Genomic DNA, 25,685 nt, shown 5'->3' with positions numbered 1-25,685 from the left:
TGTGTGCCGATCATTTACAAACAAACATGGTTATTATTTTATTTTTAGTGCAGCTGGATGATATTAATACTACTTGGTCAGAAATAAGAGGATGTCTTATATTACTAAAGCACCACAGTCTGTCACATGAAACTTCCCTAACCTGGAGCAGGCTAGGGATATGCATTCTTTTAGCCAGTCCCAGGACTGGCTGGAGAGGACGGGGAAGTGAGAGTAATTCTAGTCTTTGTGCTGGAATTAAGGGGCGAGAAAGCTCCAAATATGTAGGGAGAGGGAAGGATGATGGCACTCCAAGCAGGGACCGGAGGAGAAAGTAAAGTAATCACTGTAATCAGGGTAAAATAATCAGAGAAGTTTGAGACCAGAGGATGGAAGGACGCAGCAAGTGGGAAGAGAAGGTCCGGCCAATGGAATGGAAATGAGGTGGGGTGTCTGGAGGTTGGGGGAATGGGAAAAAGGAAAACCTAAGCGGAAAAGAACCGGGGCTGCTGTGCGAGGGCTGGGCAGTCCAGAGACCTATGGAACCCGACTGACTTCAGAACTGGGAAAGGGTGTTCCTGGCGAGAAGCATGAAACTTAAGGCAGAGTTTGAGCCAGATTCTGAGGAAACTGGAGGCGGAGTGCGGTGTTGTGCGCATTCTCAGGATCATTGCTGCAAGGCAAACCAGAGCTAAGGCTGGCATCCCTGAGACTCCGGAGGAGCTGCGAAGGGAAACCACCAGAGAATTAGGGCGCTTACCCTTGAGCCTGGCACCTGCCTAAGGGGTGGAGGGAAGGCGGTGGTGAGGCAGAGCTCAGCACAGATGGAATGACAGGGTTTCAGAAGCACCGGAATGCCAAGTCTGAGGTCTCAGGAAGAACCTGGATTGGGTAGAAACCGAGGGGAGGGAGCTGGAGCAGCTGGGAAGTCCTGGCCAGCGCGATCTGTGGCGAGCACAGATGTGCGCTGAGGGTGTGCAAAAGGATGGAGAAGCGCCCAGTGCTTTTGTATGGGCTATTGCTTGTTCTCAGAAGTTGCAGAATTGGAAGTTGATGGGTGAAGAGCAAATCATTCTAGGGCCTTCTAGGGAGAAAAGGAGTTGAAATCTATGCAGACAGACAGCAGGCGCGGGCGGAGGAAGAACACCCCCCCCCCCCCCGCCATACTCTTTTTGGCTCCCTAAAAGCTTTCTTTGGTCCTGTGTCACAGCTGCAGCTCAAAGAGTCAGCTGGACGAAATGGTCATTGCTTCTAAGCACAGCCAGGACGGGCTGCACCAAGGTGGGAGGAACGCGGGAAGGGGGCTAGGTGGGTGGGGAGGGGGGCAGGTCCGAAAGGCAGATGCGGGGTGGCGTCTGATGCTCCATAAAGGGACGCGCTCACCGTCAAGCGGGCAGCCGCCGCCAGCTGTGAACACCGGCCAGATGCCGATTATGTGCTACCAGGGCCCAGTGCTAGCAGGTAGCGCCACTTTAGCTACCATGGGGGCCCTGACCCTGTACTTACGGGAACCAGGCAACTACGGGAAACACAGCCAGACTGTGTCGTCGGGAATTCCTCTCTTGCCAGCACGCTTCGCCTGGTTCCTGCAGGAGCTTCCTTCCTTCGTGGTGCCTGTAGGGATGCTCGCTTGGCAGCCCCTCTCCCTCCTCGGACAGCCCGGGAATGTGCTGCTGGGTCTCTTCTCCGCACATTACTTCCACAGGTTAGCGTTTTCCCTGCAGAGAGCAGTGCTCTGCTGGGCTCCAGCACACTAATGAACATTGAGGGGCTCAGTGGGCAGGAGCTCCGAGTGAGGCGGTTTTGGAGTGCCGGGTAGGGACCCGGTTTCAGGCTGGGCTCCCTATAATTGCAACACTCCTGCTGGACAGGAGCAGCCTTCACTGTCCCGGAATGCCCTTGGATGCCTTAAACCGTCCAGTCTCTGGCAGTGCTGGAGAGGAGGTGGCAGTGAGTTAGGGCCCTATTGGCCCTATTGGCCAGGACACTTCAACTATGCTTCTTGCTAAGGGCCTGCTCAGTCTCTAGACTTCACCTTTCTGTTGTAGAGTTTAGGGATTTCGGGAGGTGGCATCTCTGGAACTCTCTGAAGTTCTTGTATCAGTTTAGTCTTTGTGTGACTGAAGAGGGAGCCAGGCAGAGTCCAACCTGGAGAGATGAGAACAGAATATACTGGGGTTTCTCCTTACACCTCACCCTAAAGAAGCAGCGCTCCCTGCCACTGCCTTTTCAGGTACTGCAGGACTTAAAAGATACGTGAGTCAAAGCTAGTGGAAGGCTCAAGTGTTCTAGATGGAAAATTCTGAGTTCAGGATTTTGCCTTCCTTCTGTGGGAGGAAAGACAGGAAGGCAATCTACAGAGATTGGGTCTAAGGACTGCAGCCTCCAACAGAGACCACCAGGGGAGGCAGGCAGGCTGCTGAAGTGCCTGCTATGCCCATTTAGCACCTGTCAGTCTTGTTTGGCTTCTCTGTAAGCATCTGAGATATCCTTGATATGCCCATTGTACAGTCAAAGAAACTGAGGCCGAGAAAGGTTATGTACACGAAGGACGGTGATACAGCTGGCGAGGTTCCCAGCTAACTTCCAATGAGTAACTTCAGGTAGACACTGCAGGGACCTTGGGGAGGGAAAGGGGGCCAAAGGCCGACTCTGTTGCTGTGCGCAGAGCATTCTCCCTATCAGAAGAACACGTCAATTTAGATAAGAAGTTAGATTTAAAAACAAAGTGTTTGGGAGCCTAAGACATAATTTTCCCTCAGCGAACACCTCATTTCCAGGCAAGAAGGGACCAGACATGCAAATTTGAACCTATCCTTAACTTCTAGAGGACCTTCTTTTTTTGTTCAAGATTTAGTAATCATGCCGTGTTAATGGAATTCTCATTCATTTAAAAAAATATAAGTATTGGCAAGTAGTAATACATTAAATGCTTGCCCAATAAACCAAAAGCTTATTGTGGACAAGATTTGAGGGTAATTCACTTAAGTTTATACAAATGTACAGAAAGAAGGATGCTGGGTGTAGAAGATAAAAGACAAGCATTGATTTTTCTTGTTTGGAAATAGATATTTGACAAGAAAATATGATTGCACGGACATTTATTATCTTCAAATTTACTACTCCTCCCCCACAATGCCTTTTTGAGGCAGTGTTTTATTACTTAGCCCTGACTGGCCTGGAACTCACAAAGATGATTCTCCCGTCTCTGCCTCTAGTATGCTGAGATTAAAGGCACATGCTACCATAGCCTGGTCATAAAAACTGCATTTTTATGAGGCCATTTCATATAGAAAAATGATGAATGTTTTCTGACAATCCCATGAATACAGTTTTTAGGACATTTCTTTTTTAAACCCCAAAGGCATTTTGTGCAACAAAATATGACCAGTGCCCTTTAAAACAAACGAGGAAGTAATTGCCCATAAAACAAACATGCACATGTTCATCATCTTCAGAGGGACTTTAAATGTATTAAGACAATCTGGGGACTGAGTATGAGAGAAATTTGCTCCCTGAAGACACAGCTCTGAGTGCCCTGTCTCTAAGATATTTGTGGACCTTTCCACCCACGTTTCAGCTCTTCCTTTCAGACCCCTGAGCCCTTTTCATACTGTTTTTTTTTTTTTTTGAGCACTTCCTTGATGTTAGACTTTGTGCCCAAACACACTACATGGCATAGGTACTAATTAATCTTTACACCAACCGGTTAGGTAGGGACTCTGATCACCACCATTTTGCAGATAGAGAAACTGGAACAAACAACAGATTGTGTTCAGTAAGTCGCCCCAGTGGCACAGTAGTTTGAAGACTCAGAATTTGATACCTGAGCACTTTGGATCCCATCTTGGGCTCTCACCACAGTGATAGGCTGCTCATACTTGTTCTTGCTTTTGAAAAGCAGTACTATTATTAATAATGTTAATGTTTTAGTCATGTAAGATAATTGATGTTCACTAAAGCAAAAACTGGAATTTAAAAATTAGAGATATACTCTTAATATGTAAGTATGTTATTCATGTATCAAAACATGTCTGCCATTCATTATAGGTGGTAACAGATTTTGACACATACTTCTTATATATGTTTGAACATATGACTTTTGTTCTACCTGATTAACATTTTTAGGCTTTCAAAAATTAATCTCTCTCTCTCTCTCTCTCTCTCTCTCTCTCTCTCTCTCTCTCTCTCTCTCTGTGTGTGTGTGTGTGTGTGTGTGTGTGTGTACTCCAGGCTACTTGGGCCAAGAACTTGTGAGCATTTCTTTCTCTACCTTCATCTTAAGGTAGGGGTTCTGGATTACGTTGCCCGTTTATGTGGGTTCTCAAGATCCAAACTTGGGGTGTCAGGCTTGTGCTGCAAACATTTTTACCTACTGACCCATCAGCAGGGTCTGCTAACACTTTATGATATGTATTTCCCTACATTATTGCACACTCTTTGAGCATACTTTTCAAGTGGCTGCTTTGGATTTAACCTCATATAAAAGCCATAATTTACCTATCTACTCACTGATTGTTATACAATTAATTTGACTTTTTTTGTAGCTAGGTTAGATGAAAGGTAGTGTGAACTTTCTGGTTCCTAAATTCATTTCAGAAGCTAGCTTAGAATTTGTGAAGTTCTGAATTCAAGTCCTAGAGCTGAAAAAAAAGAGAAAAGAAAAAGTTTAGAACACTGTGAAGATTCTTTGGGTTCCTGGTACAAAAATTCTTGGAGAATTTAGGATTCATTGGCTTGAAAACAAGAATGAATTAAGCAAGCAGCATCTGGTTGTCTTGCTACAACAAAGGATAAGATGGGGCACAGGTTTGGGCCCAGTTATTTTTTGCAGATTGTTCATTGGAGACTGTTCAGGGCAGCAAGCTATTCTATGGAGTGGGTGTTAAAACCCACTTCCCTTAGCACAAGGCTAACACACTAGAATAGGTTCCACAAAGGCAAGCTGTGTTTTTCTTTTGTATCATTTCTTTACATGCTATGTTCTTGGAGCAAGGTGTTAGTATACAGCTGGCACTCAAATAAAACTTGTTGAGTGTAGGAATGAACTTGGCTGGCAACAATAGACGGCGTTGTGAGAGTGCTGGCAACTGCTTAGCAATCATTCTCGCTGAAGTTGCATGACCAGGGCAACTCACATCACTGTCCTTTTTTCAGAGTCTATTGTGATGAATGTTTAGCCATATGGGAATAACTGCTGCCTAACCCAGTTGATCTCACCTCCTGCTGACCTGACCCCACTCCAGTCCAGGAATGGCTCTTTGTCCATTTTTTTTTTTTTTATTCTCTGTCTTGAGAACACTTGGTCTCCTACACTGTAGCCATCACTATATCACTTAAGTACCTGTCATAGATGGTATCTTTTTAAAGATTTGCAAATGACCTCAATAATAATGAAGTACCTAAAAAAAAAAAAAATTTCCCCCTCAAAAGGTTAGACGGAGGGTAGCGCATGCCTTTAATTTTAGCACTTGGGAAGCAGAGGCAGGAAGATGTATGTGTGGTCTGGTCTTCACAGTGAGTTTTAGGACAGCCAGGGCTGCAGAGTCAGACTCCTATCTCAAAAAAACAAAACAACAAAAGAAAGAAAGAAAGAAAGAAAAAACCCATACAGTTTAGAAGGTATTGGGCTTCACATATTAGAATCTTTGAAATTCCAAGAGACGCTAAACAACTTCCCAGTCAGCTGAGTAAAAGGATGGCTTTAACACAATTCTTGCTGCTTTCTCCACTGACTGTAGCAGCACAAATTCTTTTTTATCATGTGAGACTCAGGCTAGACATCTTTTCCTGCAAGAAGTTGTGACTCAGCCACTGTTACTCTGTGACCCTATTCTGATGCCACTCCTCAGTTTCCCAAAGGCCCTTTGCACATAGGTTAAAATCTATTTTAAGAACACTTAATCCTCTTCTGTCCAACTTTCATAGCCCCCCCCTCTCCTTTTTAACTTCTGCATTTTACAGAAGCCATGCACCAGAGGTTGAGCCAGTGGTGACAAAATGAGGTTTTAACTGAAGTCTTCCTGGCCCTTTCCGTTGGTCACTTGTCATCTAAGAGGTGCAGATGTCTCAGATATTAAGGAACAGGAAGGCTCACTAAGACAATTCACTAGCTGAGAATCAGTGATGTTTAATGTCTACATTGGTGACAATACACACATCTCTGTACTATATTGTCATATGAGATAAGCAACACACTTGTGGTTATATGTTGAGGACATTCATAATGTGTAATTTTTACCTATTAACATTCATTGAAAGAATTTTTAGAATGAGAGTCAGTAGACTTTTTTTAAAGACAGGTTCTTAAGGTAACCCATGCCTGAACTCACTATTCTCCTGCCTCAGCTTCTTGAGGGCTATGGTTACTGGTGTGTGTCACCACTCCTGGCCACAGCAAACTTGAAAGTCAGATCATAATTATTTTAGGTTTTGCAGGCATTTGGTCTCTTTGTTGCAATAAATGGCCCCCTGTTTGGGATGTAGCAAAAAGCAGCATGGGTAGATATTATATAAGCAAATGAGTGTGTGTGCTTGTGTCCCAATAAAACTTTCTTTACAAAACAGACAGGGGTCTAGATTTAGCAAACCTTAAGAAAGCAATGTATGACATGGGTTTTACATTTAGTGTCCTGGTGATTCTATAGTAAAGTTTAGTTAAAGTCTATAGCAAAGCATTGAGTGTGTTTTAGAAAGTGCATGTCATACTTAATTAGAGACTTGGTAGTAAACATAGTAAACATTGTTTTCTGAGAACTGTTGGGTTCCAGGTCCCTTCTGTGAATGCCTTCCGGAAAGAGCATTTATCCTGGAGTTTTCCTTTTACAAGGGATGACATCATAAGCCCATCTGAAGAAATATATAGTTATTTACCAAAATGTAAACACACCATGGAGTTCTTGACCATTTCACTCTTACCCATGGCAGAAAGGGCCAACTCCTTGCTCCTAGGTCACTGAAAAAGAACAAACAAAAACAAGGAAACAGGGATCCAAATACATGGTGAGGCAAATTATACCGACTTACATAACAAAGGGGAGAGTGGGGCTTGAACTCCTGACCTTTACCAGAGTCTTGAATTTCCCTCAGCATGCCAAGCCTTACAGGAGACAAAAGGAACGACAGTGTTAGGTGCTTGCTTCCAGGGGAAAAACATGTAAGAGCCATCAGGGCATGCTTGTCTGTTTCTGGGTCGAAACTTGGGTGGTAGCAGTGTCGGAATGAAAGCTTCAGGAAATGTGAACAGAGTGGGGAGGGGCCTCAGGGGGACACAGTTATGTCACTGACAAACATTGAGAGCTCAGGGACCTGTCTGTGTTTGAGTGTACCTGAGACAAGGCAGATTGTGGGTGGGTTTTGAGGGGGTCCCCAAACAGCTCCACTATTGCTTCCCAGACAGAACCAATTCCAGATCGTCAGACTTCCAATTGACAAAGCTGGTTTAGCAGAAAGTGAGCCATGTGGGTCCTCTAACACCATATGTATCTTCAAACTACCAGCAGCGACCGCGGCTGGGCACATGGGGATTTGAAGGGCTGAACTGGGCACACACTTTGAGAGACCCTTTTCTCACACTGGCCAATTGAGTTGAGTATTCGCCTTTCCTCCTGTGAGAGGAATAAGCCAAGGTCAGTTGGAGAGGGGAACATGCATTTTCTTGTTCTTTTGTTATTACACAGAATACAACAGTTTCCTATCTTAGGTGTTTGCCAGGACATGGCAACTTGCTTCTGGAACCTGGAATACTTTCCACCTTGTTGTTGACTCTCTTTGGGTAGATCCATGGGGGAGCCTCAAGCCCAACTCAAGCTGTTTCAAAAGTTTCTGTTTTCAACCCAGAAGCCTCTAATGAACCTCAGCTGAACATAAGAGCTCTAAAATTTAAAAACCTCTGAATTGGGGCCAAGAGTGCAATTTGCCTTCCATTTGGTTATGGAAGCAGGGAGAAGGGGGAGGGGAAGCCAATATTTATTGGGCTCTGGGTGTTCCGGGCATCATGCTGATGATTACATGGGTCTTCGCATCTTGTTCTTGCTTGTGCTATTCCTCAGTGAGTACATGTAGATCCGTGGGCGACTGGAGTGGAGTGGAGTGGCCTTGGGAAGGCAAGTGCTTGAGCTGTCCCCCAAATGATGGTCCATTTCCAGGTTTGTGGGTGGAAATGTGATATGAAAGGGGCCCCATCTGGTGACCCCCGGCTTAGAACCATCCTGCACTCTATACACTCAGTCTTGGACTGTCTTCCCACTTCTTCATTCTAAATGTCACCTGTATCTACTGGCTGGTGGTATTACCAAAGCCTCAAGTCAGGCTCTGGGCCATTTTCAAAACTGTTCTGTTATATTTAGTCCATGTTGCCCAGGATCACTCTTTACTACAAAATAGGGTACTTTTTGGTTCCTCTCCATCGACTCTTCTTCCCCCTCCCTTCTCCCTTCTCCTTCTGTGAACCACCTGAAGACCCTTTTCAGAGGAAAGCCTCTGCCTCTCGGCTTCTCCCATTTTCTTTTAGCAGCATAGGTGACAGCCTCACCTGCTCTGTGTCCCCAGCTCTGAGGGGAGCTCTTGTACATGCCGAAAGTACCCATTTAGTGAACAACTCTAAATAGCAGTTTATTCAAATGTCTTTTAAAAATTATTTATTTGTTTTTATTTTATGTGCATTACTGTTTTGCCTGCATGTTTGTCTGTGTGAGGGTATCAGATCTTGGACTCATAGACAGTTGTGAGCTGCCATGTGGGTGCAGGGAATTGAACCTCCGTCCTCTGGGAGAGCAGTCAATGCACTTAACCACTGAGCCATCTCTCCAGCCCCTAATTGTCTTCTTATTAAACCTTAAGGTATTTACATATTTTGAACACAAATATTTTGCCAGGTAGGCTCTTATCAAGTATTTTTATCTCAGCTTATAGTTTTCCTTTCTCTTTAATTCTCTATCTTCTGAAAAGCAAGGACATTTAATTTAGCTGCTCTAGTTTTCCCATTTATCCATGTGCTTTTATTGTTATATTTAAGAAGGCTTTGCTTAACCTTTGGTAACAAGGGCACTCTCTTGTACTTCCTTCTGGAAGATGTGTAGTTTGGGGTTTTGTATTTAGGCCTATGATTCACTTTGAGTCATTGATATCTCCAGCATTAGACTATGATTCAAAAGGTTTTCTGCATATGGACAGTCAATTCTTACTGACTAAAAATCCATTCTTCTCCTCTAATAATTGGTCTTACACCTTACATTTTTTAAGTGGAAAAATTACACAGATACACATTTTACCCAAGAAAATAGCCAAATGCCCAATGAGAACATGAAAAGATTCTCATCATGAGATAGCTGGAAAAATGCAAATTCAACTACAATATCATTACAAACCTGCTAAGTGTGCTAAAAGAGCATTAGCAGCTGTATGGAGCGCTCATACATTAATGACAGAAATGTTAAATGGTGAATTATTTGGAAAATATTTTGACGGTAAAAAAGTTAAACATTGAAAAAAAATTCAAAATAAGTGCTTATATGCTCTTGAGTTTATGACATTTCATTTCTGGATAGCATATGGTGACATAAGGGACCCTGTGGTTTGCTGAAGGTACAGAGGATATGAAGGACCCCTTGGTGGTGATGGATGTGTTTGACATGGTGCAGTGTCATGGTATGCACACACCTCAAACATTAAATTGTACAATTCAGTTTCATATGAAATATACTTAAATCAGTCCCTAAAAAGCCACTTGAAATCATGTGTGAATGGCCACATGTCACTGAAAATTATTCAAGTTTTCTGTAAAAATAATATTCTGTAAAAATAATAAAAGTAATATTTAATAGGATCAGAAAAGCAATTCATTTGGGGGGCACAAAAGGGAGAGAGACAGAGAGAGAGGGAGAGAGAGAGAGAGAGAGAGAGAGAGAGAGAGAGAGAGAGACAGAGAGAGAGAGAGAGTGCCTAAAACCTGAATTCAAGGAAAATGTTTAAAGGAGATTCCTTAAAAGAAAAAGGTTACATTCATATAGGACTATGAGTTAAAAAAACATATATGGTCCTTCTACAACCAAGACCATCTGTATTCATGCTAATGCTAACTAGGTTTTGTCAGTTTGATACAACTAGAGTCACATGGGGAAAAGCAACCTCAACTGAGGAATTGCTTCCATCAGATTGGTCTGTGGGGCCTTTTCTTAATGGCTGATGCAAGAGGGCCCAGGCCACTGTGGGCAGTATCATTCCCTAGCCTTGGCCTGCAAAAGAAATGTAGCTGAGCAAGCCAGAGCAAGTAGGACATTAAGCAGCATCCCATCCTGGGTTTCTGTCTCATGCCCTTGCCTTGAGTTCTTGCCTTGGCTTCCTTTGATGGACTGTAAACCATAAGTCAAATAGACCTTTTCCATCCCAACTGTAGTTTTCATCCATAGCTCCATAGAAGTTTGAAATTTTAGAGAATATTTTATGTCATGGCTTAATTTTAAGAACACATGGAATGTAGTTATAATAGTTATTTTAATTTTATTGCTTTTCTAACATCAATGCCATTTCTTTTTTTAGTTTTCTTTCTTTCTCTGCTATATGCACATGTGTGTGGAAGAAAGAATCACCCAAAGATTAAGAACAGTATCCACCATCAGGGATAGGATCCAAGTTCACCAGGCAGATAGAAAACTCATGATCTGTGAGACACTGGCAGAATACTCAGAAAGACCTTACTTTTGAGAAGACAACTTGTGGGATTGGTTTCTTTCCTCCACCTTATGGGTCTCAGGGATGAGACCTAGGTCATCAGGCTTGGTGGCAAGTGCCTTAACTCACTGAGTTCCTTACAGACTCCTTTGTGTCATCTCTTCATCACTTTGACTGATTATTATTCCAGTTATGGGCTATGCTGCCCCACATTTTTGAGTTGCATTAGATGGTCAGAGATTTTAGCTTGTTAAAGCCAGATGGGATGGTAAGTTACCATCATCCTACCACTTGGGATACTGGAGCAGGGGGATTATGAGCTTGAGCAAGTCTCAGCTACATGTGAAGATCCAGGAGAGGAATGACTATATGTATAGCAAAACCCAGCCTCAAAAGACCAATACAGCAACAAAAGAAGAAATTATAGTATTGAGGTCAGGAACTTTTACATGTTTATAAATATTCTTGATCTTCCTTCTAGGATGCAGCTAAGTTATTTGGAAACAATTTAATCCTTTCAGGTCTTGATTACACGTGTTATATGTAGTTTTATAAGAGTGCTGGCCCTGCTAGGGTTGGTTAATCTTCTTAAAATAAGGTCTTTATGAGTATTCTACCAGTATCTCATGGATCACGAGGGTTATTTTGTTTTGTTTTGTTTTTCCTTTTTTTTTTTTTTTTTTTTTTTTTTTTGGCTGGTAGGCATGGACCCTATTCCTAGTCAAATGTAAGTGCTGGGTAGGTACTGTTCTTAATCTTTGGGTGACTCTTTCTTTCTTTCTTTCTTTCTTTCTTTCTTTCTTCCTTCCTTCCTTCCTTTCTTTTTTCCTTTTCATTTCCTTTCTTTCTTTTTTTTTTTTGAGACAGGGTTTCTCATGTAGCTTTGGAGTCTAATCTGGAACTTGCTCTGTAGATCAGGCTGGCGTCAAACTCACAGAAATCCGCTTGCCTCTGCCTCCCTAGGGCTGGGATTAAAGGTGTGTGACACCACTGCCTGGCAAAGATATATTTTATTTGTTATGCATGCCATAGGAGGGCACCAGATCTCATTACAGATGATTGTAAGCTACTGTTGCTAGGAATTGAATTCAGGACCTCTGGAAGAACAGACAGTGCTCTTAACTGCTGATCCATCTCTCCAGCTCTGGGTGATTCTTTTCTTACTCAAATTCACAAGTTAGCATCACTGAGTTCTTCAAGACCCTCTTCAGTACTCAGTGTCTCTCTTTTCAGTACTCTGAAAGGAGCATTACACACATCTTGATCTCATGACTCAAGAATCTTGCAGCTTTAGTTTAGACTCCCCCTTCCTTGTACGTCAGTCTAGAAATTTCCTCAAAATAGCACTCTGGGATAGTTATAACATTCACATAGTTTGTTCCTTGTTTCTCAGAGATCCCTGTATATGATGGTTAGTGTTTATTGTCAACTAAGATCTACAATCAATCTTTTTGGAGATGGACCAATGATTATGTACTGGGGGGTTATCTTGAGTAGCTTCATTGTGATAGAAGACCTGCTCTCTATTGGTGGCACTATTTCCTAGGCAGTGGACCCTGGTCTCTATAAGTGGAGAAATAATCTGACCATATATAGGGTGCATATATTTACTGCTATCTGTCACTGTGGCTTCCTTGTTCTGATGCACTGTGACCTGGAGCCAATAGCACAACAAATTCTTCTCCATTAAGGTGCTTTGAGAGAGTATGTTATCATAGTAGCAGGAAAATAATTGAAGATACTGTCTTTCATTTTCTACTGTTTATTGTTTCATATAATGTATCTTGCTTATTTCTAGGCTGAAAGATAAATCCAGTTCCCATTACTCCAAATTTACTGGAAGCAGACATATCTCCAATGGGCTTTATATTTCATCTTTGATAATTTGAATGTCTTGTGGCTTTGAGTGGTCTCTGTTTATTATATTCATGATACATCTAAACCCATTGTTTGCCTTCCTTCCTTCCTCCCTCTCTTTCTTCTTTCCTCCCTTCCTCCCTCCCTTTCTTGCTTTCTTTCTTTTTCTTTCTTGAGACAGTTTCTCTGTGTAGCCCTGGCTTCCCTGGAACTTTCTTTGTAGACAAGGCTGGCCTTGAACTTAGAGAGCCACCTACCTCTGGTTCCCAGGAGTTGGAATTAAAGGCATATGGCACCACTGCATGACTATTGTTTATATTTCTAAACTGAGCACCAGTTTTCCCAGGAAGTCTATTATGTTCCATTGTAATCCTTTTCTTTAAAAAAAATTGTTTATTTTGTGTGCACATGCATCACATGTGTGCAGGTGCTCACACAATTCACAAGATGTCAGCAGGTCTCCTGGATCTGGAGTTATAGGCAGTCATGAACCACTTGATGTGGGTGCAGGGGAATCCATATTAAGTCCTCTGGAAGAGCAGCAAGTGCTCTTAACCACTGAGACATCTCTCCAGCCTCTTAATACTATATCATCATCCATTCTCATGCTTGATGTGCAAGGACCTTTAGTTCTCATCTTGTAAGTCTCTAAACTTGTGGAAGGCTATAGCCTATGGAAGATTAATGACATCCTTTACATGAGTCCTGTACCTCATACAGTTGTGGGCGGTAATGTGATTACAGGGCCACCGAGTAGGGAATATAGAGCGGGAGATACCAGCAATGGTGATGACAGACAGGCCTGAAACTTTCACTCAACAAAGTCATAGAAATTTCAATACACTTTTCCTTGCTCTTTTTTTTTTGTCTAAGTTAACAATGGAATGGAGATAGGTGTATAAAGAAGCTACACTGGGATGCATCCATTTTGAAGGCTGTGCCCTTTCATCAGGGCAACTGAATCCTAGGGCTATTTCTTCTTTTTAGTTTTTATTGGTATGCTCAGTGTACATGTTGACAAGCTTCATTAAGACCTTTCATTCAATTATTTCATGTCCTTTGACCAAGTTCAATCCCATTCTTGCCTTTCTTCCTCTCACCACCTCCTTCTAGCTCTCTTTCTTCCTCACAGTCTTCCTACCTTCACATCATGTATATATATGTGTGTATATGAATTGTATGTATCTATGTATAATCTAGGATCCACATAGGAGAGAAAACATGCCAGATTTGTCATTCTGAGTCAGGTTTCTTCTGTTAAATGTGATCATCTCCAATTGCATTCATTTTCCTGCAAGTACCATAATCCCATTCTTCTTTGCAGCTGAACAAAACTCCATTGTAAATATGATGGGCCATATTTTTAAAAGTTGTTTATCACTGAGATCAACAACTAATAAATGGGACCTCCTCAAACTGAGAAGCTTCTGTAAGGCAAAGGACACAGTTGACAAGATCAAATGGCAGCCCACAGACTAGGAAAAGATCTTCATCAACCCCACATCTGACAGAGGGCTGATCTCCAAAATATACACAGAACTCAAGAAATTAGTCACCAGACCATCAAGTAACCCTATTAAAAAGTGGGGTACAGAACTGAATAGAGAATTCTCAATAGAGGAATCCAAAATGGCTGAAAGACACTTAAGAAAATGCTCAACATCCTTTGCCATCAGAGAACTGCAAATCAAAACAACTCTGAGATACCATCTTATTCTTGTCAGAATGGCTAAAATTAAAACAGCAATGACAGCTTATGCTGGAGAAAGGGAAACACTCCTCCACTGCTGGTGGGTGTGCAAACTTATACAGCCATATTGGAGATCAGTATTGTGGTTCCTCAGGAAAATGGGAATCAGTCTACCACAGGACCCAGCAATCCCGCTCTTAGGTATATACCCAAATGATCCACATCCATGCAACATAGACATCTGTTCAACTATGTTCGTTGCAGCATAATTTGTAATAGCATGAACATGGCAGCATCCTAGATGCCCCTCAACTGAAGAATGGATAAAGATGATGTGGAACATTTACACAATGGAATACCATTCAGTGGGGAAAAAAAGTGGAATCTTGAAATTTGTAGGCAAATGGATTGAACTTGAAGAAACCATCCTGAGTGAGGTAACCCAGTCACAAAAAGAGGAACATGGTATGTACTCACTCATATATGGATTTTAGACCTAGAGCAAAGCAAAGGATCACCAGCCTATAATTCACACCGCTAGAGAAACTAGGATACAAGGGGGAATCTAAGAGATTCATACAAGGTCCCTCACAGACAGGGAAAGGGACAAGATCTCCTGAGCAAGTTGGGAATGGGTGTGTAGGGGCAGTGAGTGGAGAGGGAACTAGGAGAAAGAGAAGGGGAGGAGAGGAAAGCATGTGGGACCAGGAATATTGAGTAGGGGGGGGATGAATAGATGAGACCAAAAACAAAAAACAAACAAACAAAAAAAGAGAAACCATAATAGAGGGAGCCATTATAGGTTTGAAGAGAAAACTGAATCTAGAGAAAAGTCCAGAGACCTACAAGGATGACCCCAACTAACAATATGAACAACAGTGGAAAGGCTACTTTAAATGTCTTTCCCTAATAATGAGATTGATAACTAACTTATATGCCATCATAGAGCCCTCTTCTAGTAGCTGATGGAAACAGAAGCAGACACCCACAGCTAAACACTGAGATGAACTCCTGTAATCCAGTTGCAGAGAGGGAGGAGTGAGAAGAAAATGGGGTCAAGACCAGGCTACAGAAACCCACAGAGACAGCTGACCTGAACAAGGGGGAGCTCGTGGACCCCCAGACTGATAGCTGGTAAGCCAGCATTGGCCAGACTCAGACCCTCTGAACATGGGTCTCAGCTAGAAGGCCTGGGCAGTCTAAGAGACCTTGGACAGTGAAACCAAGGATGTATCCCTGGTGCACAAAAGGAGTTTGGGAGCACATTCCCCATGGAGGGATATTCCCTTAGCCTAGAGGCAGGAGAGAAGTCCCAGTCCCTATTCCAAAAGACTTGACAGATTTTGATGATCCCTCCTGGAAGGCATCACCCTCCCTGTGGAGTTGGGGGGGATGGGATGGGAGGGAGTCAGGGGCATTGGAGGGAGGGAGAGAGGGAGAGTGAACTGGAATTGATATGTAAAATAAGAATATATATATGCTAAACATATGCTCATCCACTAAGCTGTACCTATAGCCTGAGACTTCTTTTTCATCAATTTCTACTCACACTGTTTTAGCTAAGGATGTGGGAGCACCACCACTAAGGTTGTGGGCGTATTGCTATGCTACTGCCAGGTGTGGGCAGAAGTTCAGGTTACCTGAATGAGAAGGCTCCTTGTTACAGTTGCAGGGCTTGGGAGTTCTGGATTCATACTTGTTCTCCACTGACGTCTACCTGCTTAGAAACTTTGTGTTTCCTTTCTCCTCCCAAATAGTCTCTTCTGACTCCATGGAGTAGGAGTGAGCAGCCTCACTGTGGTTAGGAAGTGGGGAATATCCCCACTCCCACTAAGCTTTCTCCCAATAGCACCCAGATCATGATGAGGATTAGGATGTGTGGACAGACTTCTCACAAGAACTTACCTTGCACTGAAAATACATAAGTGCTGGCTCCCTCTTACCCCATTCTGACAATTGATAGGCTTAAAGTGCTTTTTCCAGCTCAGGGGTGGGGTGGGGTGGGAAGTTTTGTTGGTGGGTGTGAGTGGGGCCACATTTTTTTCCCCCACAAGTTTCTATTTTGTCAGGCTACTCCCCCCTCCCCCCAGTCTCAGGAGAGTAAGAGAGAGGGAGAAGGAGAGGTGGGGAGAGGGAAAGGGAATGGGGGTTTTCCACTGTGTTTTGTGTCTATACGTATTCTATCTTATGGTTGCTAGCTCCATCAGCTCTAATTATACAAGGAGATAGAAAGAAAACCCAAGGAACTCGATGTTTCCTTGTTCTTTAGGTCTCTAAGTCTTTGATGGTTGCCTTTTTTTCTGTCACCACTTAGAATCCTCTTACACTTTTTTTTTTTTTTTATGAACAATGTCCAGCAAGTTGGTCATGTGTAGCAATAGCAAGGAGACTAGGTGAAAAGTACATGTGGCTCACCATCCTGGAAGTGAAAGTTCTGATACACCTTCAGGGGGATAGAATTTTAAAATCTGTGTACTAGTACTAGATGTCTTCCTTTATAGCAGGTGACAGATTCTTATCCATTCCATATTAAGTTCAGGGTTACTGTCCCAAGTGCTGCAGATATATTGGTAAACAGGAGAGATAATTAGGAATTTTGCAGTTTCTAATTGAAAATAATTTTTTATTCAATATATTCTGTTCACAATTCCTCCTTCCTCATTTCATCCTAGATCATCCCCAATGCCTTACCTTCAAACTCTGTGCTTTCTCTCTTAAGAAAACAAACAAGCAAATAAAACAAACAAGTATATAACAATGAGCAACTAACACAAAAAGAAACAAAGAGAGAACACACAATACACACACCATAAAGACACAAAATAGGAAACCATAATATACATGCAAAAGACCAGAATGGGGAGAAAATGCCAAAATAAAGCAATATGAGACAAAAAAAATCTTCACAAATGCCTTTCAGTTTGTTTTGTATTGACTATTGACTGTTGGGCATGGGGCTTGGTGATAATTGTGGTTTATATACCAACTGGGACTTCCTTCGAGACGCTAATTTTTCCTTTGTGAGAAGTTATCAGTTGGAGATAGCATCTTGGTTGGGGTGGGAGTTCATGTCTATTTCCCCACCTCAGCACTGGGATGCTGTCTAGTTAGGACCTGTGAAGTCCCTAGGCATGCACATGTAAGTTCCTATGTCTGTCAGTCCTGCTGTGTCTGGAAGACACTGTTTCCTTGGTATCATCCATCCCTCTTGGCTTTTACAATCTTTTGGCCTCTTCTTCCACATAGGAACTTGTAAGGAGTAAGGTTTTTCCGCCCGCCGCTGGTCTTATCCCGCCGCCGCACTAGCCCCAATTAACACACAGAGACTCTGTATTTGATATAATGCTGTTGGCCCGTTATTGTTTCTTATTGGCTAGCTCTGTCTTAAGTATCAACCCATTTTTATTACTCTAGTATTTCCATGTGGTCTTCTTACCGGGCAGTGGGGCCGGAGTTTGGTCTCCCCAGTCTCTCCATGCTACTTCCTTACTACTTCCTCTCTCCTCCTTGTCCCCTAGTCCCACCTATCTTGCTTTCCTATTGGCCAACAGTGCTTTATTCATTAACCAGTATGAGAAACATATTTACAGAATGACATCTCCCATCAGGAACTGTACATTTTAGTGTGAAGAAACAATTAATAAGCAACCTAGTACGTTGTATTGCTGCTTAGCAATTAGAGCTATTAGAAATGAAAAGCAAGCTCATGTGGGAGGGGCTTGAGGGTCCAGTTTTGTACAGCATGGTCAGGGAGGCTGATATCTGAGCACACTCAACACAAAAAACCAAAAAAAAAAAAAAAAAACAAAAAACAAAAACAAAAACATGGGGGGGGGATAAGCCCTGTGGATGCTCAGGTGAGAGTTTTTCAAACCTGTGACACCAGGTCTGAGATGGCATGGGCTGGCCTTGCTTGGGTAAAACAGAGAAGCCAGAGCAGCTGGAGTGAGCTGGACAAAGGAAAAGTTGGGAGATGAGGTTGTGGATGTCACCTAGTAACCCAGTATAGCAAATCTGGAATCTCGAAGGAGATCCTAAGAACTCATGCTTTTCTTTAGCCACAGGATGGGGGTGGGTTTTAGGGGAAGTGATGTGGTCCAGCTTAGGGCTTAAATGGATTTGCCACAGGGAGAAGAGACCATAGTAGAGGAGTGTGGACGTCAATGGAGGAAGATTCTGCAAAGCTTTGGGAAAGCTTTGGTGGTGAACTTAAAGTGGTAGAATGTGTCAGATACAGCTGCATTCTAGAAGCAAGGTTCTAAGACACAGATGACAGAATTAGCTAATCTACTGAAAGTAGAGGGAGATAGGGAGAGAAGGAGGGGGAACAGGAGGGAGAGAGATGTTTAGACTGGAACTGGGAGACTAAACCAGGAATTTTCTAGGGTGAGGAAGACTTGTGGAGGTGGAGATTCAAGGAGAGTGGGAGATTCATAGTCTTGTTTGTGTATGTTAAAAAACTCTCGTGACATTAATGGAAGGAAACATCTAGCAGGGAGCTGCCTATGAGTAGTCAATAGATCTGAGTGATTGGTGGTGTGGGTGACTGTCTTAGTTTACTTTATGCTTCAAGTATAGCACTCCACACTGGACACTTTGTAATGAATGCGAATTTAGCCCTCACAGTTCTGGAGGCTGGGGAATTCAGTATCAAGGCATTGGCATCTGGTGAGGGCCTTCTTGTAGTGTTTGGACATATTGGAGCTAAGAGAGGAAAGAACATGCAGCCACTCCCATAAACCTTTTGGTGGAAGAGTCTGTCCATTTGCTAGGGTAGAGCCCCTAAGACCCACACACTTCCCCAAAGATCTCATCTTTTAATGCTGTTACAATCAGACCATAGTGACACGATTTAATATTTGAGATGTTATCAAATTGATGTGGATGGTTGATAAAGTAGAGAAAAGTTCTGAGACCTGGAACTTCAATATTTGGAGGACAAAGGATCAAGGAGAAACCCACAAAGGGAAATCAGAACAAATCAATAAAGCTGAAGAACCAAGGGAGTGGGCAGGGGCAGGGGCAGGGGCAGGGGGGTGCTTGCAGGAACTGTTTCCACAAGGTAGGAGTGGCTAATTTGTTCAGCCCAAAGAGGACTGAAAATCTGATTTTGGTCTGGAAATGTGGTGCTGGGTGGTGGAGAAGGAGGTAAGTAGATGAGAAAACGTCATAGATGGCAAAGTATTGTCCTCTCTTAAGAGGAGCTTTGCTGTAAAATAAACCAGGGAAATGGGACAGTGTACAAAAGAGGACACAGGGCCACTCTGTAGAACAGGTAAATATAATACATGGAAGCTTGTATGCATTTGCAGGATTTGAATTTATTTTGATTGACAGTAAAGTCTAAAATTTCATATCATGGAGAATCTTCAATTGGCTTGATAATCTTAGCAATAGCAGTTATATTTGAACAAGATTTAGTTAAATATGAGTTGGTCAACACAAGATGTGTTATTTCTAAGTTTCTTCCTTTTGGTTTAATTTGGAGCTGCAATTTTAGTTAACCCTTTCCAATGAGAGTGCCCCCCAACTCCCCCTCCACTGAACATTTACTTAGCAATGGCAGAAAGCTGTACGTTTACAGAATACTTATCAACCTCCATCTGAATGAGCATAAAAGAATTAAAATTTACATTAGAAGTGTATGAAGGAATTAAAGAGACATGGTCTCACAGCATGGAAATAGCCATAGAGTATAGTAGGGCACAGGATGCTGTCTTAGTTTCTTCTGTTGCTGTGATAAAACTACTCAGGCAGGAGAGATCACTCAGTGACGAAGTGCACTCACTGGCTGTCCTTCAGAGGATCCTGGCTCAATTTCCAGCACCTGCATGGCAGCTCACAACCACATATAGCTCCATCTGTTGCCCTCTTCTGGTTTCTGTGGACACTGCATGCACATCTTGAACATGCATAAAATAATAATAAAAGTTTCAGATAAGATACTCTGAAAATTAATTTAAGGAAGAAGGGGCTACCTTATTCTGTCTCATAGTTCCAGGGTGCAGTCCATCACAGTGGGATGCTAGGACAGCAGGAGCTTGAAGTAGCTGTTCATATTACACACACAATCAGGAAGCTGAGATTAGCAAGATTACTTTCTCTACTTTATATAGTCTGGGATTCTCAACTCAGGGGATGGCCCTGACCACAATTAAGATAGACCTTCCCACATCAATTAATGTCATCAAGATAGTTTCTCACAGGCATGTCAAAGGACCATCTCCCAGGAGGATTCTAGATTCTTGTCAGGCTGATAAACAACACAGACCATCACAGACCTGTAAGGGAAGCTTACCTAGACTCTCTGGTATTGATTTGCACCTCAGGAGCCAGCTAACTCTTTCCCTTCTCTTCATTTTTTTTTAATCTCTTTTTCTATGCTGAGCTATGCATTTGTTCCCCAGGGTTTCTAGCTTCCTATCCATTCTCTATATTTACCAAATTTCTTTCCCTTTTCCCACTGGAAAACTGGTGGGCTGCACTTTCCAGTTTTCCCTATGGTTGTGTGGGGACAAAGGAACAAGGATGAGAATATAATATGCTACTTCTATCCCAAAGCTTGATTCTCAATAAAACTTACAGTCTTCCTCATTCTCTTGGTTTTGCTCATCTTCATGCCTAAGGCCCCCCCTGGAAGATCTGGAGCCCGGGACGCTGCACTAGAGCATCACTGCTGTACCCCAGCTGTGCTGTGGTCTGAACATCTTATACCTCTGGCTCTTTGTTACTGTAGACAGCCTGCTCTGACATGTTCCTTCAGTTAAGAAGCAAAAATTATTGATTTAGGAAGCCATAAGTCTGCTTTGGATACATGGTTTACTTTGGAGGCATCATGAGACAGATATTTGGACTCATTTGGGATACACGGTTGAAAATGACATGAATATACTGTTAGAAGGCAAGCAGTTACTTTTTCAAATGACTTTCTGTTGGGTTTCTAGACCCTTTCCACCTGAGAACTTAACCTACCTCTAGTTTAATCTACCTTTTGGCCCCTGAAGCATTCAAGAATGGGAGTCTGGGGGGGGGAATGAGGGCTCAGTAGTAATCTTATGTTAGAATCTTGTTCTTGTATGTTTATATTTAATTTTCATAACCATCCTGAAGTTATGATGAGCCACAGCTTACTGACAAGATGCTTGCCCAAGATCTGTCATAGAGAAGTAGAATTTATCAAGCCAGAATGTCACCTCCAGGAAGTACTTGCTTTCTTCATTTTATTTTCACTCTACCTGGGAGGAAAGATCTCTGAGGCCAGTGGACTTGTAGACATATTCTGGTGCTAAAGCTGTGATCGCCTCTCATTTCTTTTGCATGTTGAAGGACATGGGAGGCCAACGTGGTGATTTTTATTCATAGAAATGAGCGTGTTCATTGTTGTGATTGAACAAAGAAAGGACTCCATAGGGAACTTGGGGGCCTGTGGCCGAGTGTAATGTGGGGAATAGGAAGTAAGGTAGCCTATAGTTTCAAGATACTGGAAACGGACCCTTCTTTCCTCTGCAGCTCTGAACATGGAGAGTTCAAGGTCCTATGATCCAGCACCTGGCTAGGAGACTGGACCACAAAGTGGGAAGGTTCAGCGAGACAGAGAAGCCTCTGTGTTCTCCCAGGGTTGGTGGTGTTTGCCAAGAGAGCCAAGATGTAAGGAGTGTGGGCCTGCAAAACTATGTAGCTGTTTAAGTCCCTAAAATTAGACTTGGATATAAAGCAACATGTGTGTACATCCTTTTGTCAATCATACTGCAGCTTAAATGCCTATCTCCATAGATTATTTGAGTGGTGTTTTTTAAAGATTTATTTATTTATTATATGTATGCCTCCATGCCTGCATGACAGAAGAGGCATCAGGTCCCACTATAGATGGTTGTGAGCCATTATGTGAACTCAGAACTGTTGGAAGAACAGCCAGTGCTCTTAATCCATGAGCCATCTCTCCAGTCCTGTTTGAATGGTTTTTATGGTGCTAGAGATAAAGCCCAATGCCTTGAGCATGCTAAGCAGGTACATTCCATCACTGCACTACATGCTTAGATTACCGCTTGACCTCACAGCGATCTTGGAAGGTGTCCAGGGAGGAATAAGACCCCGTTTCTATGTAAGGAAAAACTGGTCTAAGTTCCCTGACTCTAAACCTAGTGTTTTTATTAGGTTTGCTGATGAGATCTAAGAGCAGACATCCAGGCTTTGAAGCTAGAAGTCCTACCTAAAGTTCAACTGTGCTCTCGTTGTCTCCAGACATGGTCTGTTCTTTATTATCTGCAGATGGTCAGTTGAAAGGCTAGTGTGTACGCACGTGCATGTGCGTGCTTGTGTGTGTGTGTGTGTGTGAATATGAAATTTATAAAGTCAAGTAACAGTTGTCTTAGTTCATCTTCTGTTGCTATAAAAAAATACCTGAGACTTGGTCATGTATAAAAGATTGCTTTAGCTTACAGTGCTAGGGTCTGGGGAGTTCAAGAACATGATACTGGCATATGTGTCTTGTGTTTGAAACTGCATCCCTCAGGTTCATATGTTGATGGTGTTTTGGAGATGGGATCTGTTGAGAGCATCCTTTTTGTACTACAAAATGACAGAGAGGCATCACACAGCAAGACAGGACATGTGTACCACAAAGAGCTGCCTTTACAACAATCACTCCTTCAATAGCATGTCAACCCACAAGTAGATTAATCACATCCCTTAGGTCCCATCTCCAAAACACCATCAGAATCAGAGAGTGGCAGTTTCCAACACATCAAATTTAGCTCCATTGCCTGAGATTTTCAGACATGTTTCCCATTCTGTGATGAATGTGGCTCACCTGTCCCTTTAAGAGAGTCACCATAAGCTTAAGCACTTGCATGCTTGAAAAAGTAAACATGTAATTGGGCCTTGTTTGATGTAATAGATCTCAGTCTTACTTAATTGGAGTTATGAGCATACCACCTATTCACATATAACAGTACATTTTAGTTTTTGGAAATATCAATTTAGGAGTAATCAAGTTTAGTGTAGGTAACTGAACCTAGCAAAAGATCTATATTTGTTTAACTTAATTGGACTATATTTTATGTGTATATGGTGTATGTGTGTACATCAGTGCATGTGGGTATGTGCATGCAGAGGCCTTATGTCTGTGCACTGTGTGTGTGACTGGTGCCATGGAGATCAGAAAAGAGCACTGGATTTCCTGGAACTGGATTGCTGTGGGTGATGGGAATTGAACTCAGGTCTTCTGCAAGAACAATACATGTTCTTGACCACTAAGCAATCACCCCAGGCCCTTATCTTCTTTTGTGAAGCAGGGTCTCTCACTGAACTTGGAGCTCATTGATTTGGTTAGAAGCTGGGGCCAGTGCTCTCCAGGGATTCTCCTGTCTCCAAGGCTACAGCATGGAGGCTGTAGATGTGCATTCTTGCAGCTGCCTCTTCTGTGGGGGCCAGGGAACCAAACCCAGGTTTTCCTACTTGTGCAGTAAGCATGACTGACTGAGCCATCTCATCAGACCTAGAAAACCTAGATCATGCTGTTACTCCATCAGTTGGATCTATAATTATGGGTATATTATTTTAACTTCCTTAGGCTCTAGCTTTCCTAGACTTTGATGTGAAGATTTTGCCTCTGAAAAATCCATCATTCTCTCTCCTTGGCCTTAAACCCAGTAAGACATCCTGGATATCATTGAATGTGGGTTGTGTCTCTAATTCTGTAACCAAGCCTCATCTGCTTATCTTTTCAAATGAATGTGTTGAATATCATTGATATTTTTTGCCACTGCATTTCTGGTACCTAACAGTTTCCCAACCAGAAAATTTAAACGTAATTGGTGGGCTAGGGAGACACATAGCACCAGCTATGAAACCCTGGGGACTCTTAGGCCCCAGAAAAGATGGAAGGAGGAAACTGACTCTACATGTTATGTTCTAACATCCATGTATGGTGCATGTACCTTCTCCCCTCCCACATCATACATTACACAGAAAGACAGACAGACAGGCAGACAGACACACAGACACACACATACACACACACACAGATAAATCAATAAAAAACAAAAGTTCTAATGGATGTGTTTAATTTTCTCCTTGCATAACATCATAAGTCTAGCCACTCATTCCTTCTGAACTTCCAGCTCAAAACAATCTGCTGTTTATTCTAAGTATTGCACCCTTTAACTGGTGTATTTTTCACATTTTTTATTGTCACATCATTCCCTGCCTTGAAGAAAACATTTCTTGGAGGACACTTTGGGGCTTATTTAAAGTCATTCTGTTGTGATAATTCCTCATTACCCAGTATGTATTGCTCATTATTTACTCAAGATGTTTGCATATTCTATACTGTTATTTATTTCTTCAATTGCTGTACTCCTCAGGTGTATGGTTATCTTGGCTCAGAATCATTTCTCCCAAGGAATGTCTTTGTCACATGAGCTAGGCCAGGGATAAAGAACAGGTCCCAGTCAGTGTCCGCCTATGAACTCAAGAAGCAGGAGAGAAACACAAGCATCACAAAACAGTGCTCCCCAGAGCCATTGTCATCTGGGCACCAGCGAGTATGCAGCTCTGGGGCAGGAGACTAGAGACTGCAACATGCCAGCTGTGAGGATGTGGAAGGCTGGGAGAATGGATGCTGGAGCCGTTAGGATGTGTCTGTTTTTATTACTGCCATTCTAGTGGGGCTCTGGTATTTCTTTGGTGGGACTACATAGATCCCAGGTGACTTGAGCTGTTCTCCACACCAGCAGCTGTGGTCCCTGGGACTTCTTTTCAAGGAAGAGGGAAGGGTTAACCAGAACATCATTGAAAAGTCCCCTGCTATGTCATGTGGGATTAGGAAGCCAGGGGAGGAATAGAGGAGAAGAGAGAGAGAGAGAGAGAGAGAGAGAGAGAGAGAGAGAGAGAGAGAGAGAGAGAGAGCACATAAAAGAGGGAGCCATTATAGGTTTGAAGAGAAAACTGAATCTAGAGAAATGTCCAGAGACCTACAAGACTGACCCCAACTAACAATCTGAGCTACAGTGGAGAGGCTACCTTAAATGCCCTTCCCTGATAATGAGATTGATGAATAACTTATATGCCATCATAGAGCTCTCATCTAGTAGCTGATGGAAACAGAAGCAGACACCCACAGCTAAACACTGAGATGAACTCCTGTAATCCAGTTGCAGAGATGGAGGAGTGAGAAGAAAATGGGGTCAAGACCAGGCTACAGAAACCCACAGAGACAGCTGACCAGAACAAGGGGGAGCTCGTGGACCCCCAGACTGATAGCTGGGAATCCAGCATTGGCCAGACTCAGACCCCCTGAATATGGGTTTCAGTTAGAAGGCCTGGGCAGTCTAAGCGACCTTGGACAGTGAAACCAGGATGTATCCCTGGTGCACAAAAGGAGTTTGGGAGCACATTCCCCATGGAGGGATACTCCCTTAACCTAGGGAAGGCCTAGTCCCTACTTCAAATGACTTGACAGATTTAGATGATCCATCCTGGATGGCAT

General features: G+C 42.8%; 1 protein-coding gene across 2 annotated transcripts in view; it reads left to right on the top strand.

Moving 5' to 3' along the window:
• The first annotated feature begins 1,402 nt into the window (after positions 1 to 1,402).
• Srd5a2 (steroid 5 alpha-reductase 2) overlaps positions 1,403 to 25,685 on the top strand; it is a 36,083-nt gene continuing 11,800 nt past the window's right edge. For both annotated transcript variants that reach the window (XM_051181903.1, XM_051181904.1), the window contains exon 1: positions 1,403 to 1,684. In XM_051181903.1, the coding sequence (XP_051037860.1) occupies positions 1,404 to 1,684 (281 nt within the window). In that variant the 5' untranslated portion in view covers position 1,403. The remainder of the gene's footprint in view (positions 1,685 to 25,685) is intronic.

Source organism: Phodopus roborovskii, unplaced genomic scaffold, assembly GCF_943737965.1.
Source record: "Phodopus roborovskii unplaced genomic scaffold, PHOROB, whole genome shotgun sequence".
Lineage (NCBI taxonomy): Eukaryota > Metazoa > Chordata > Mammalia > Rodentia > Cricetidae > Phodopus > Phodopus roborovskii.
Note: the sequence above shows the minus strand (reverse complement) of the source record. Positions and strands in the feature narration are given on the sequence as shown.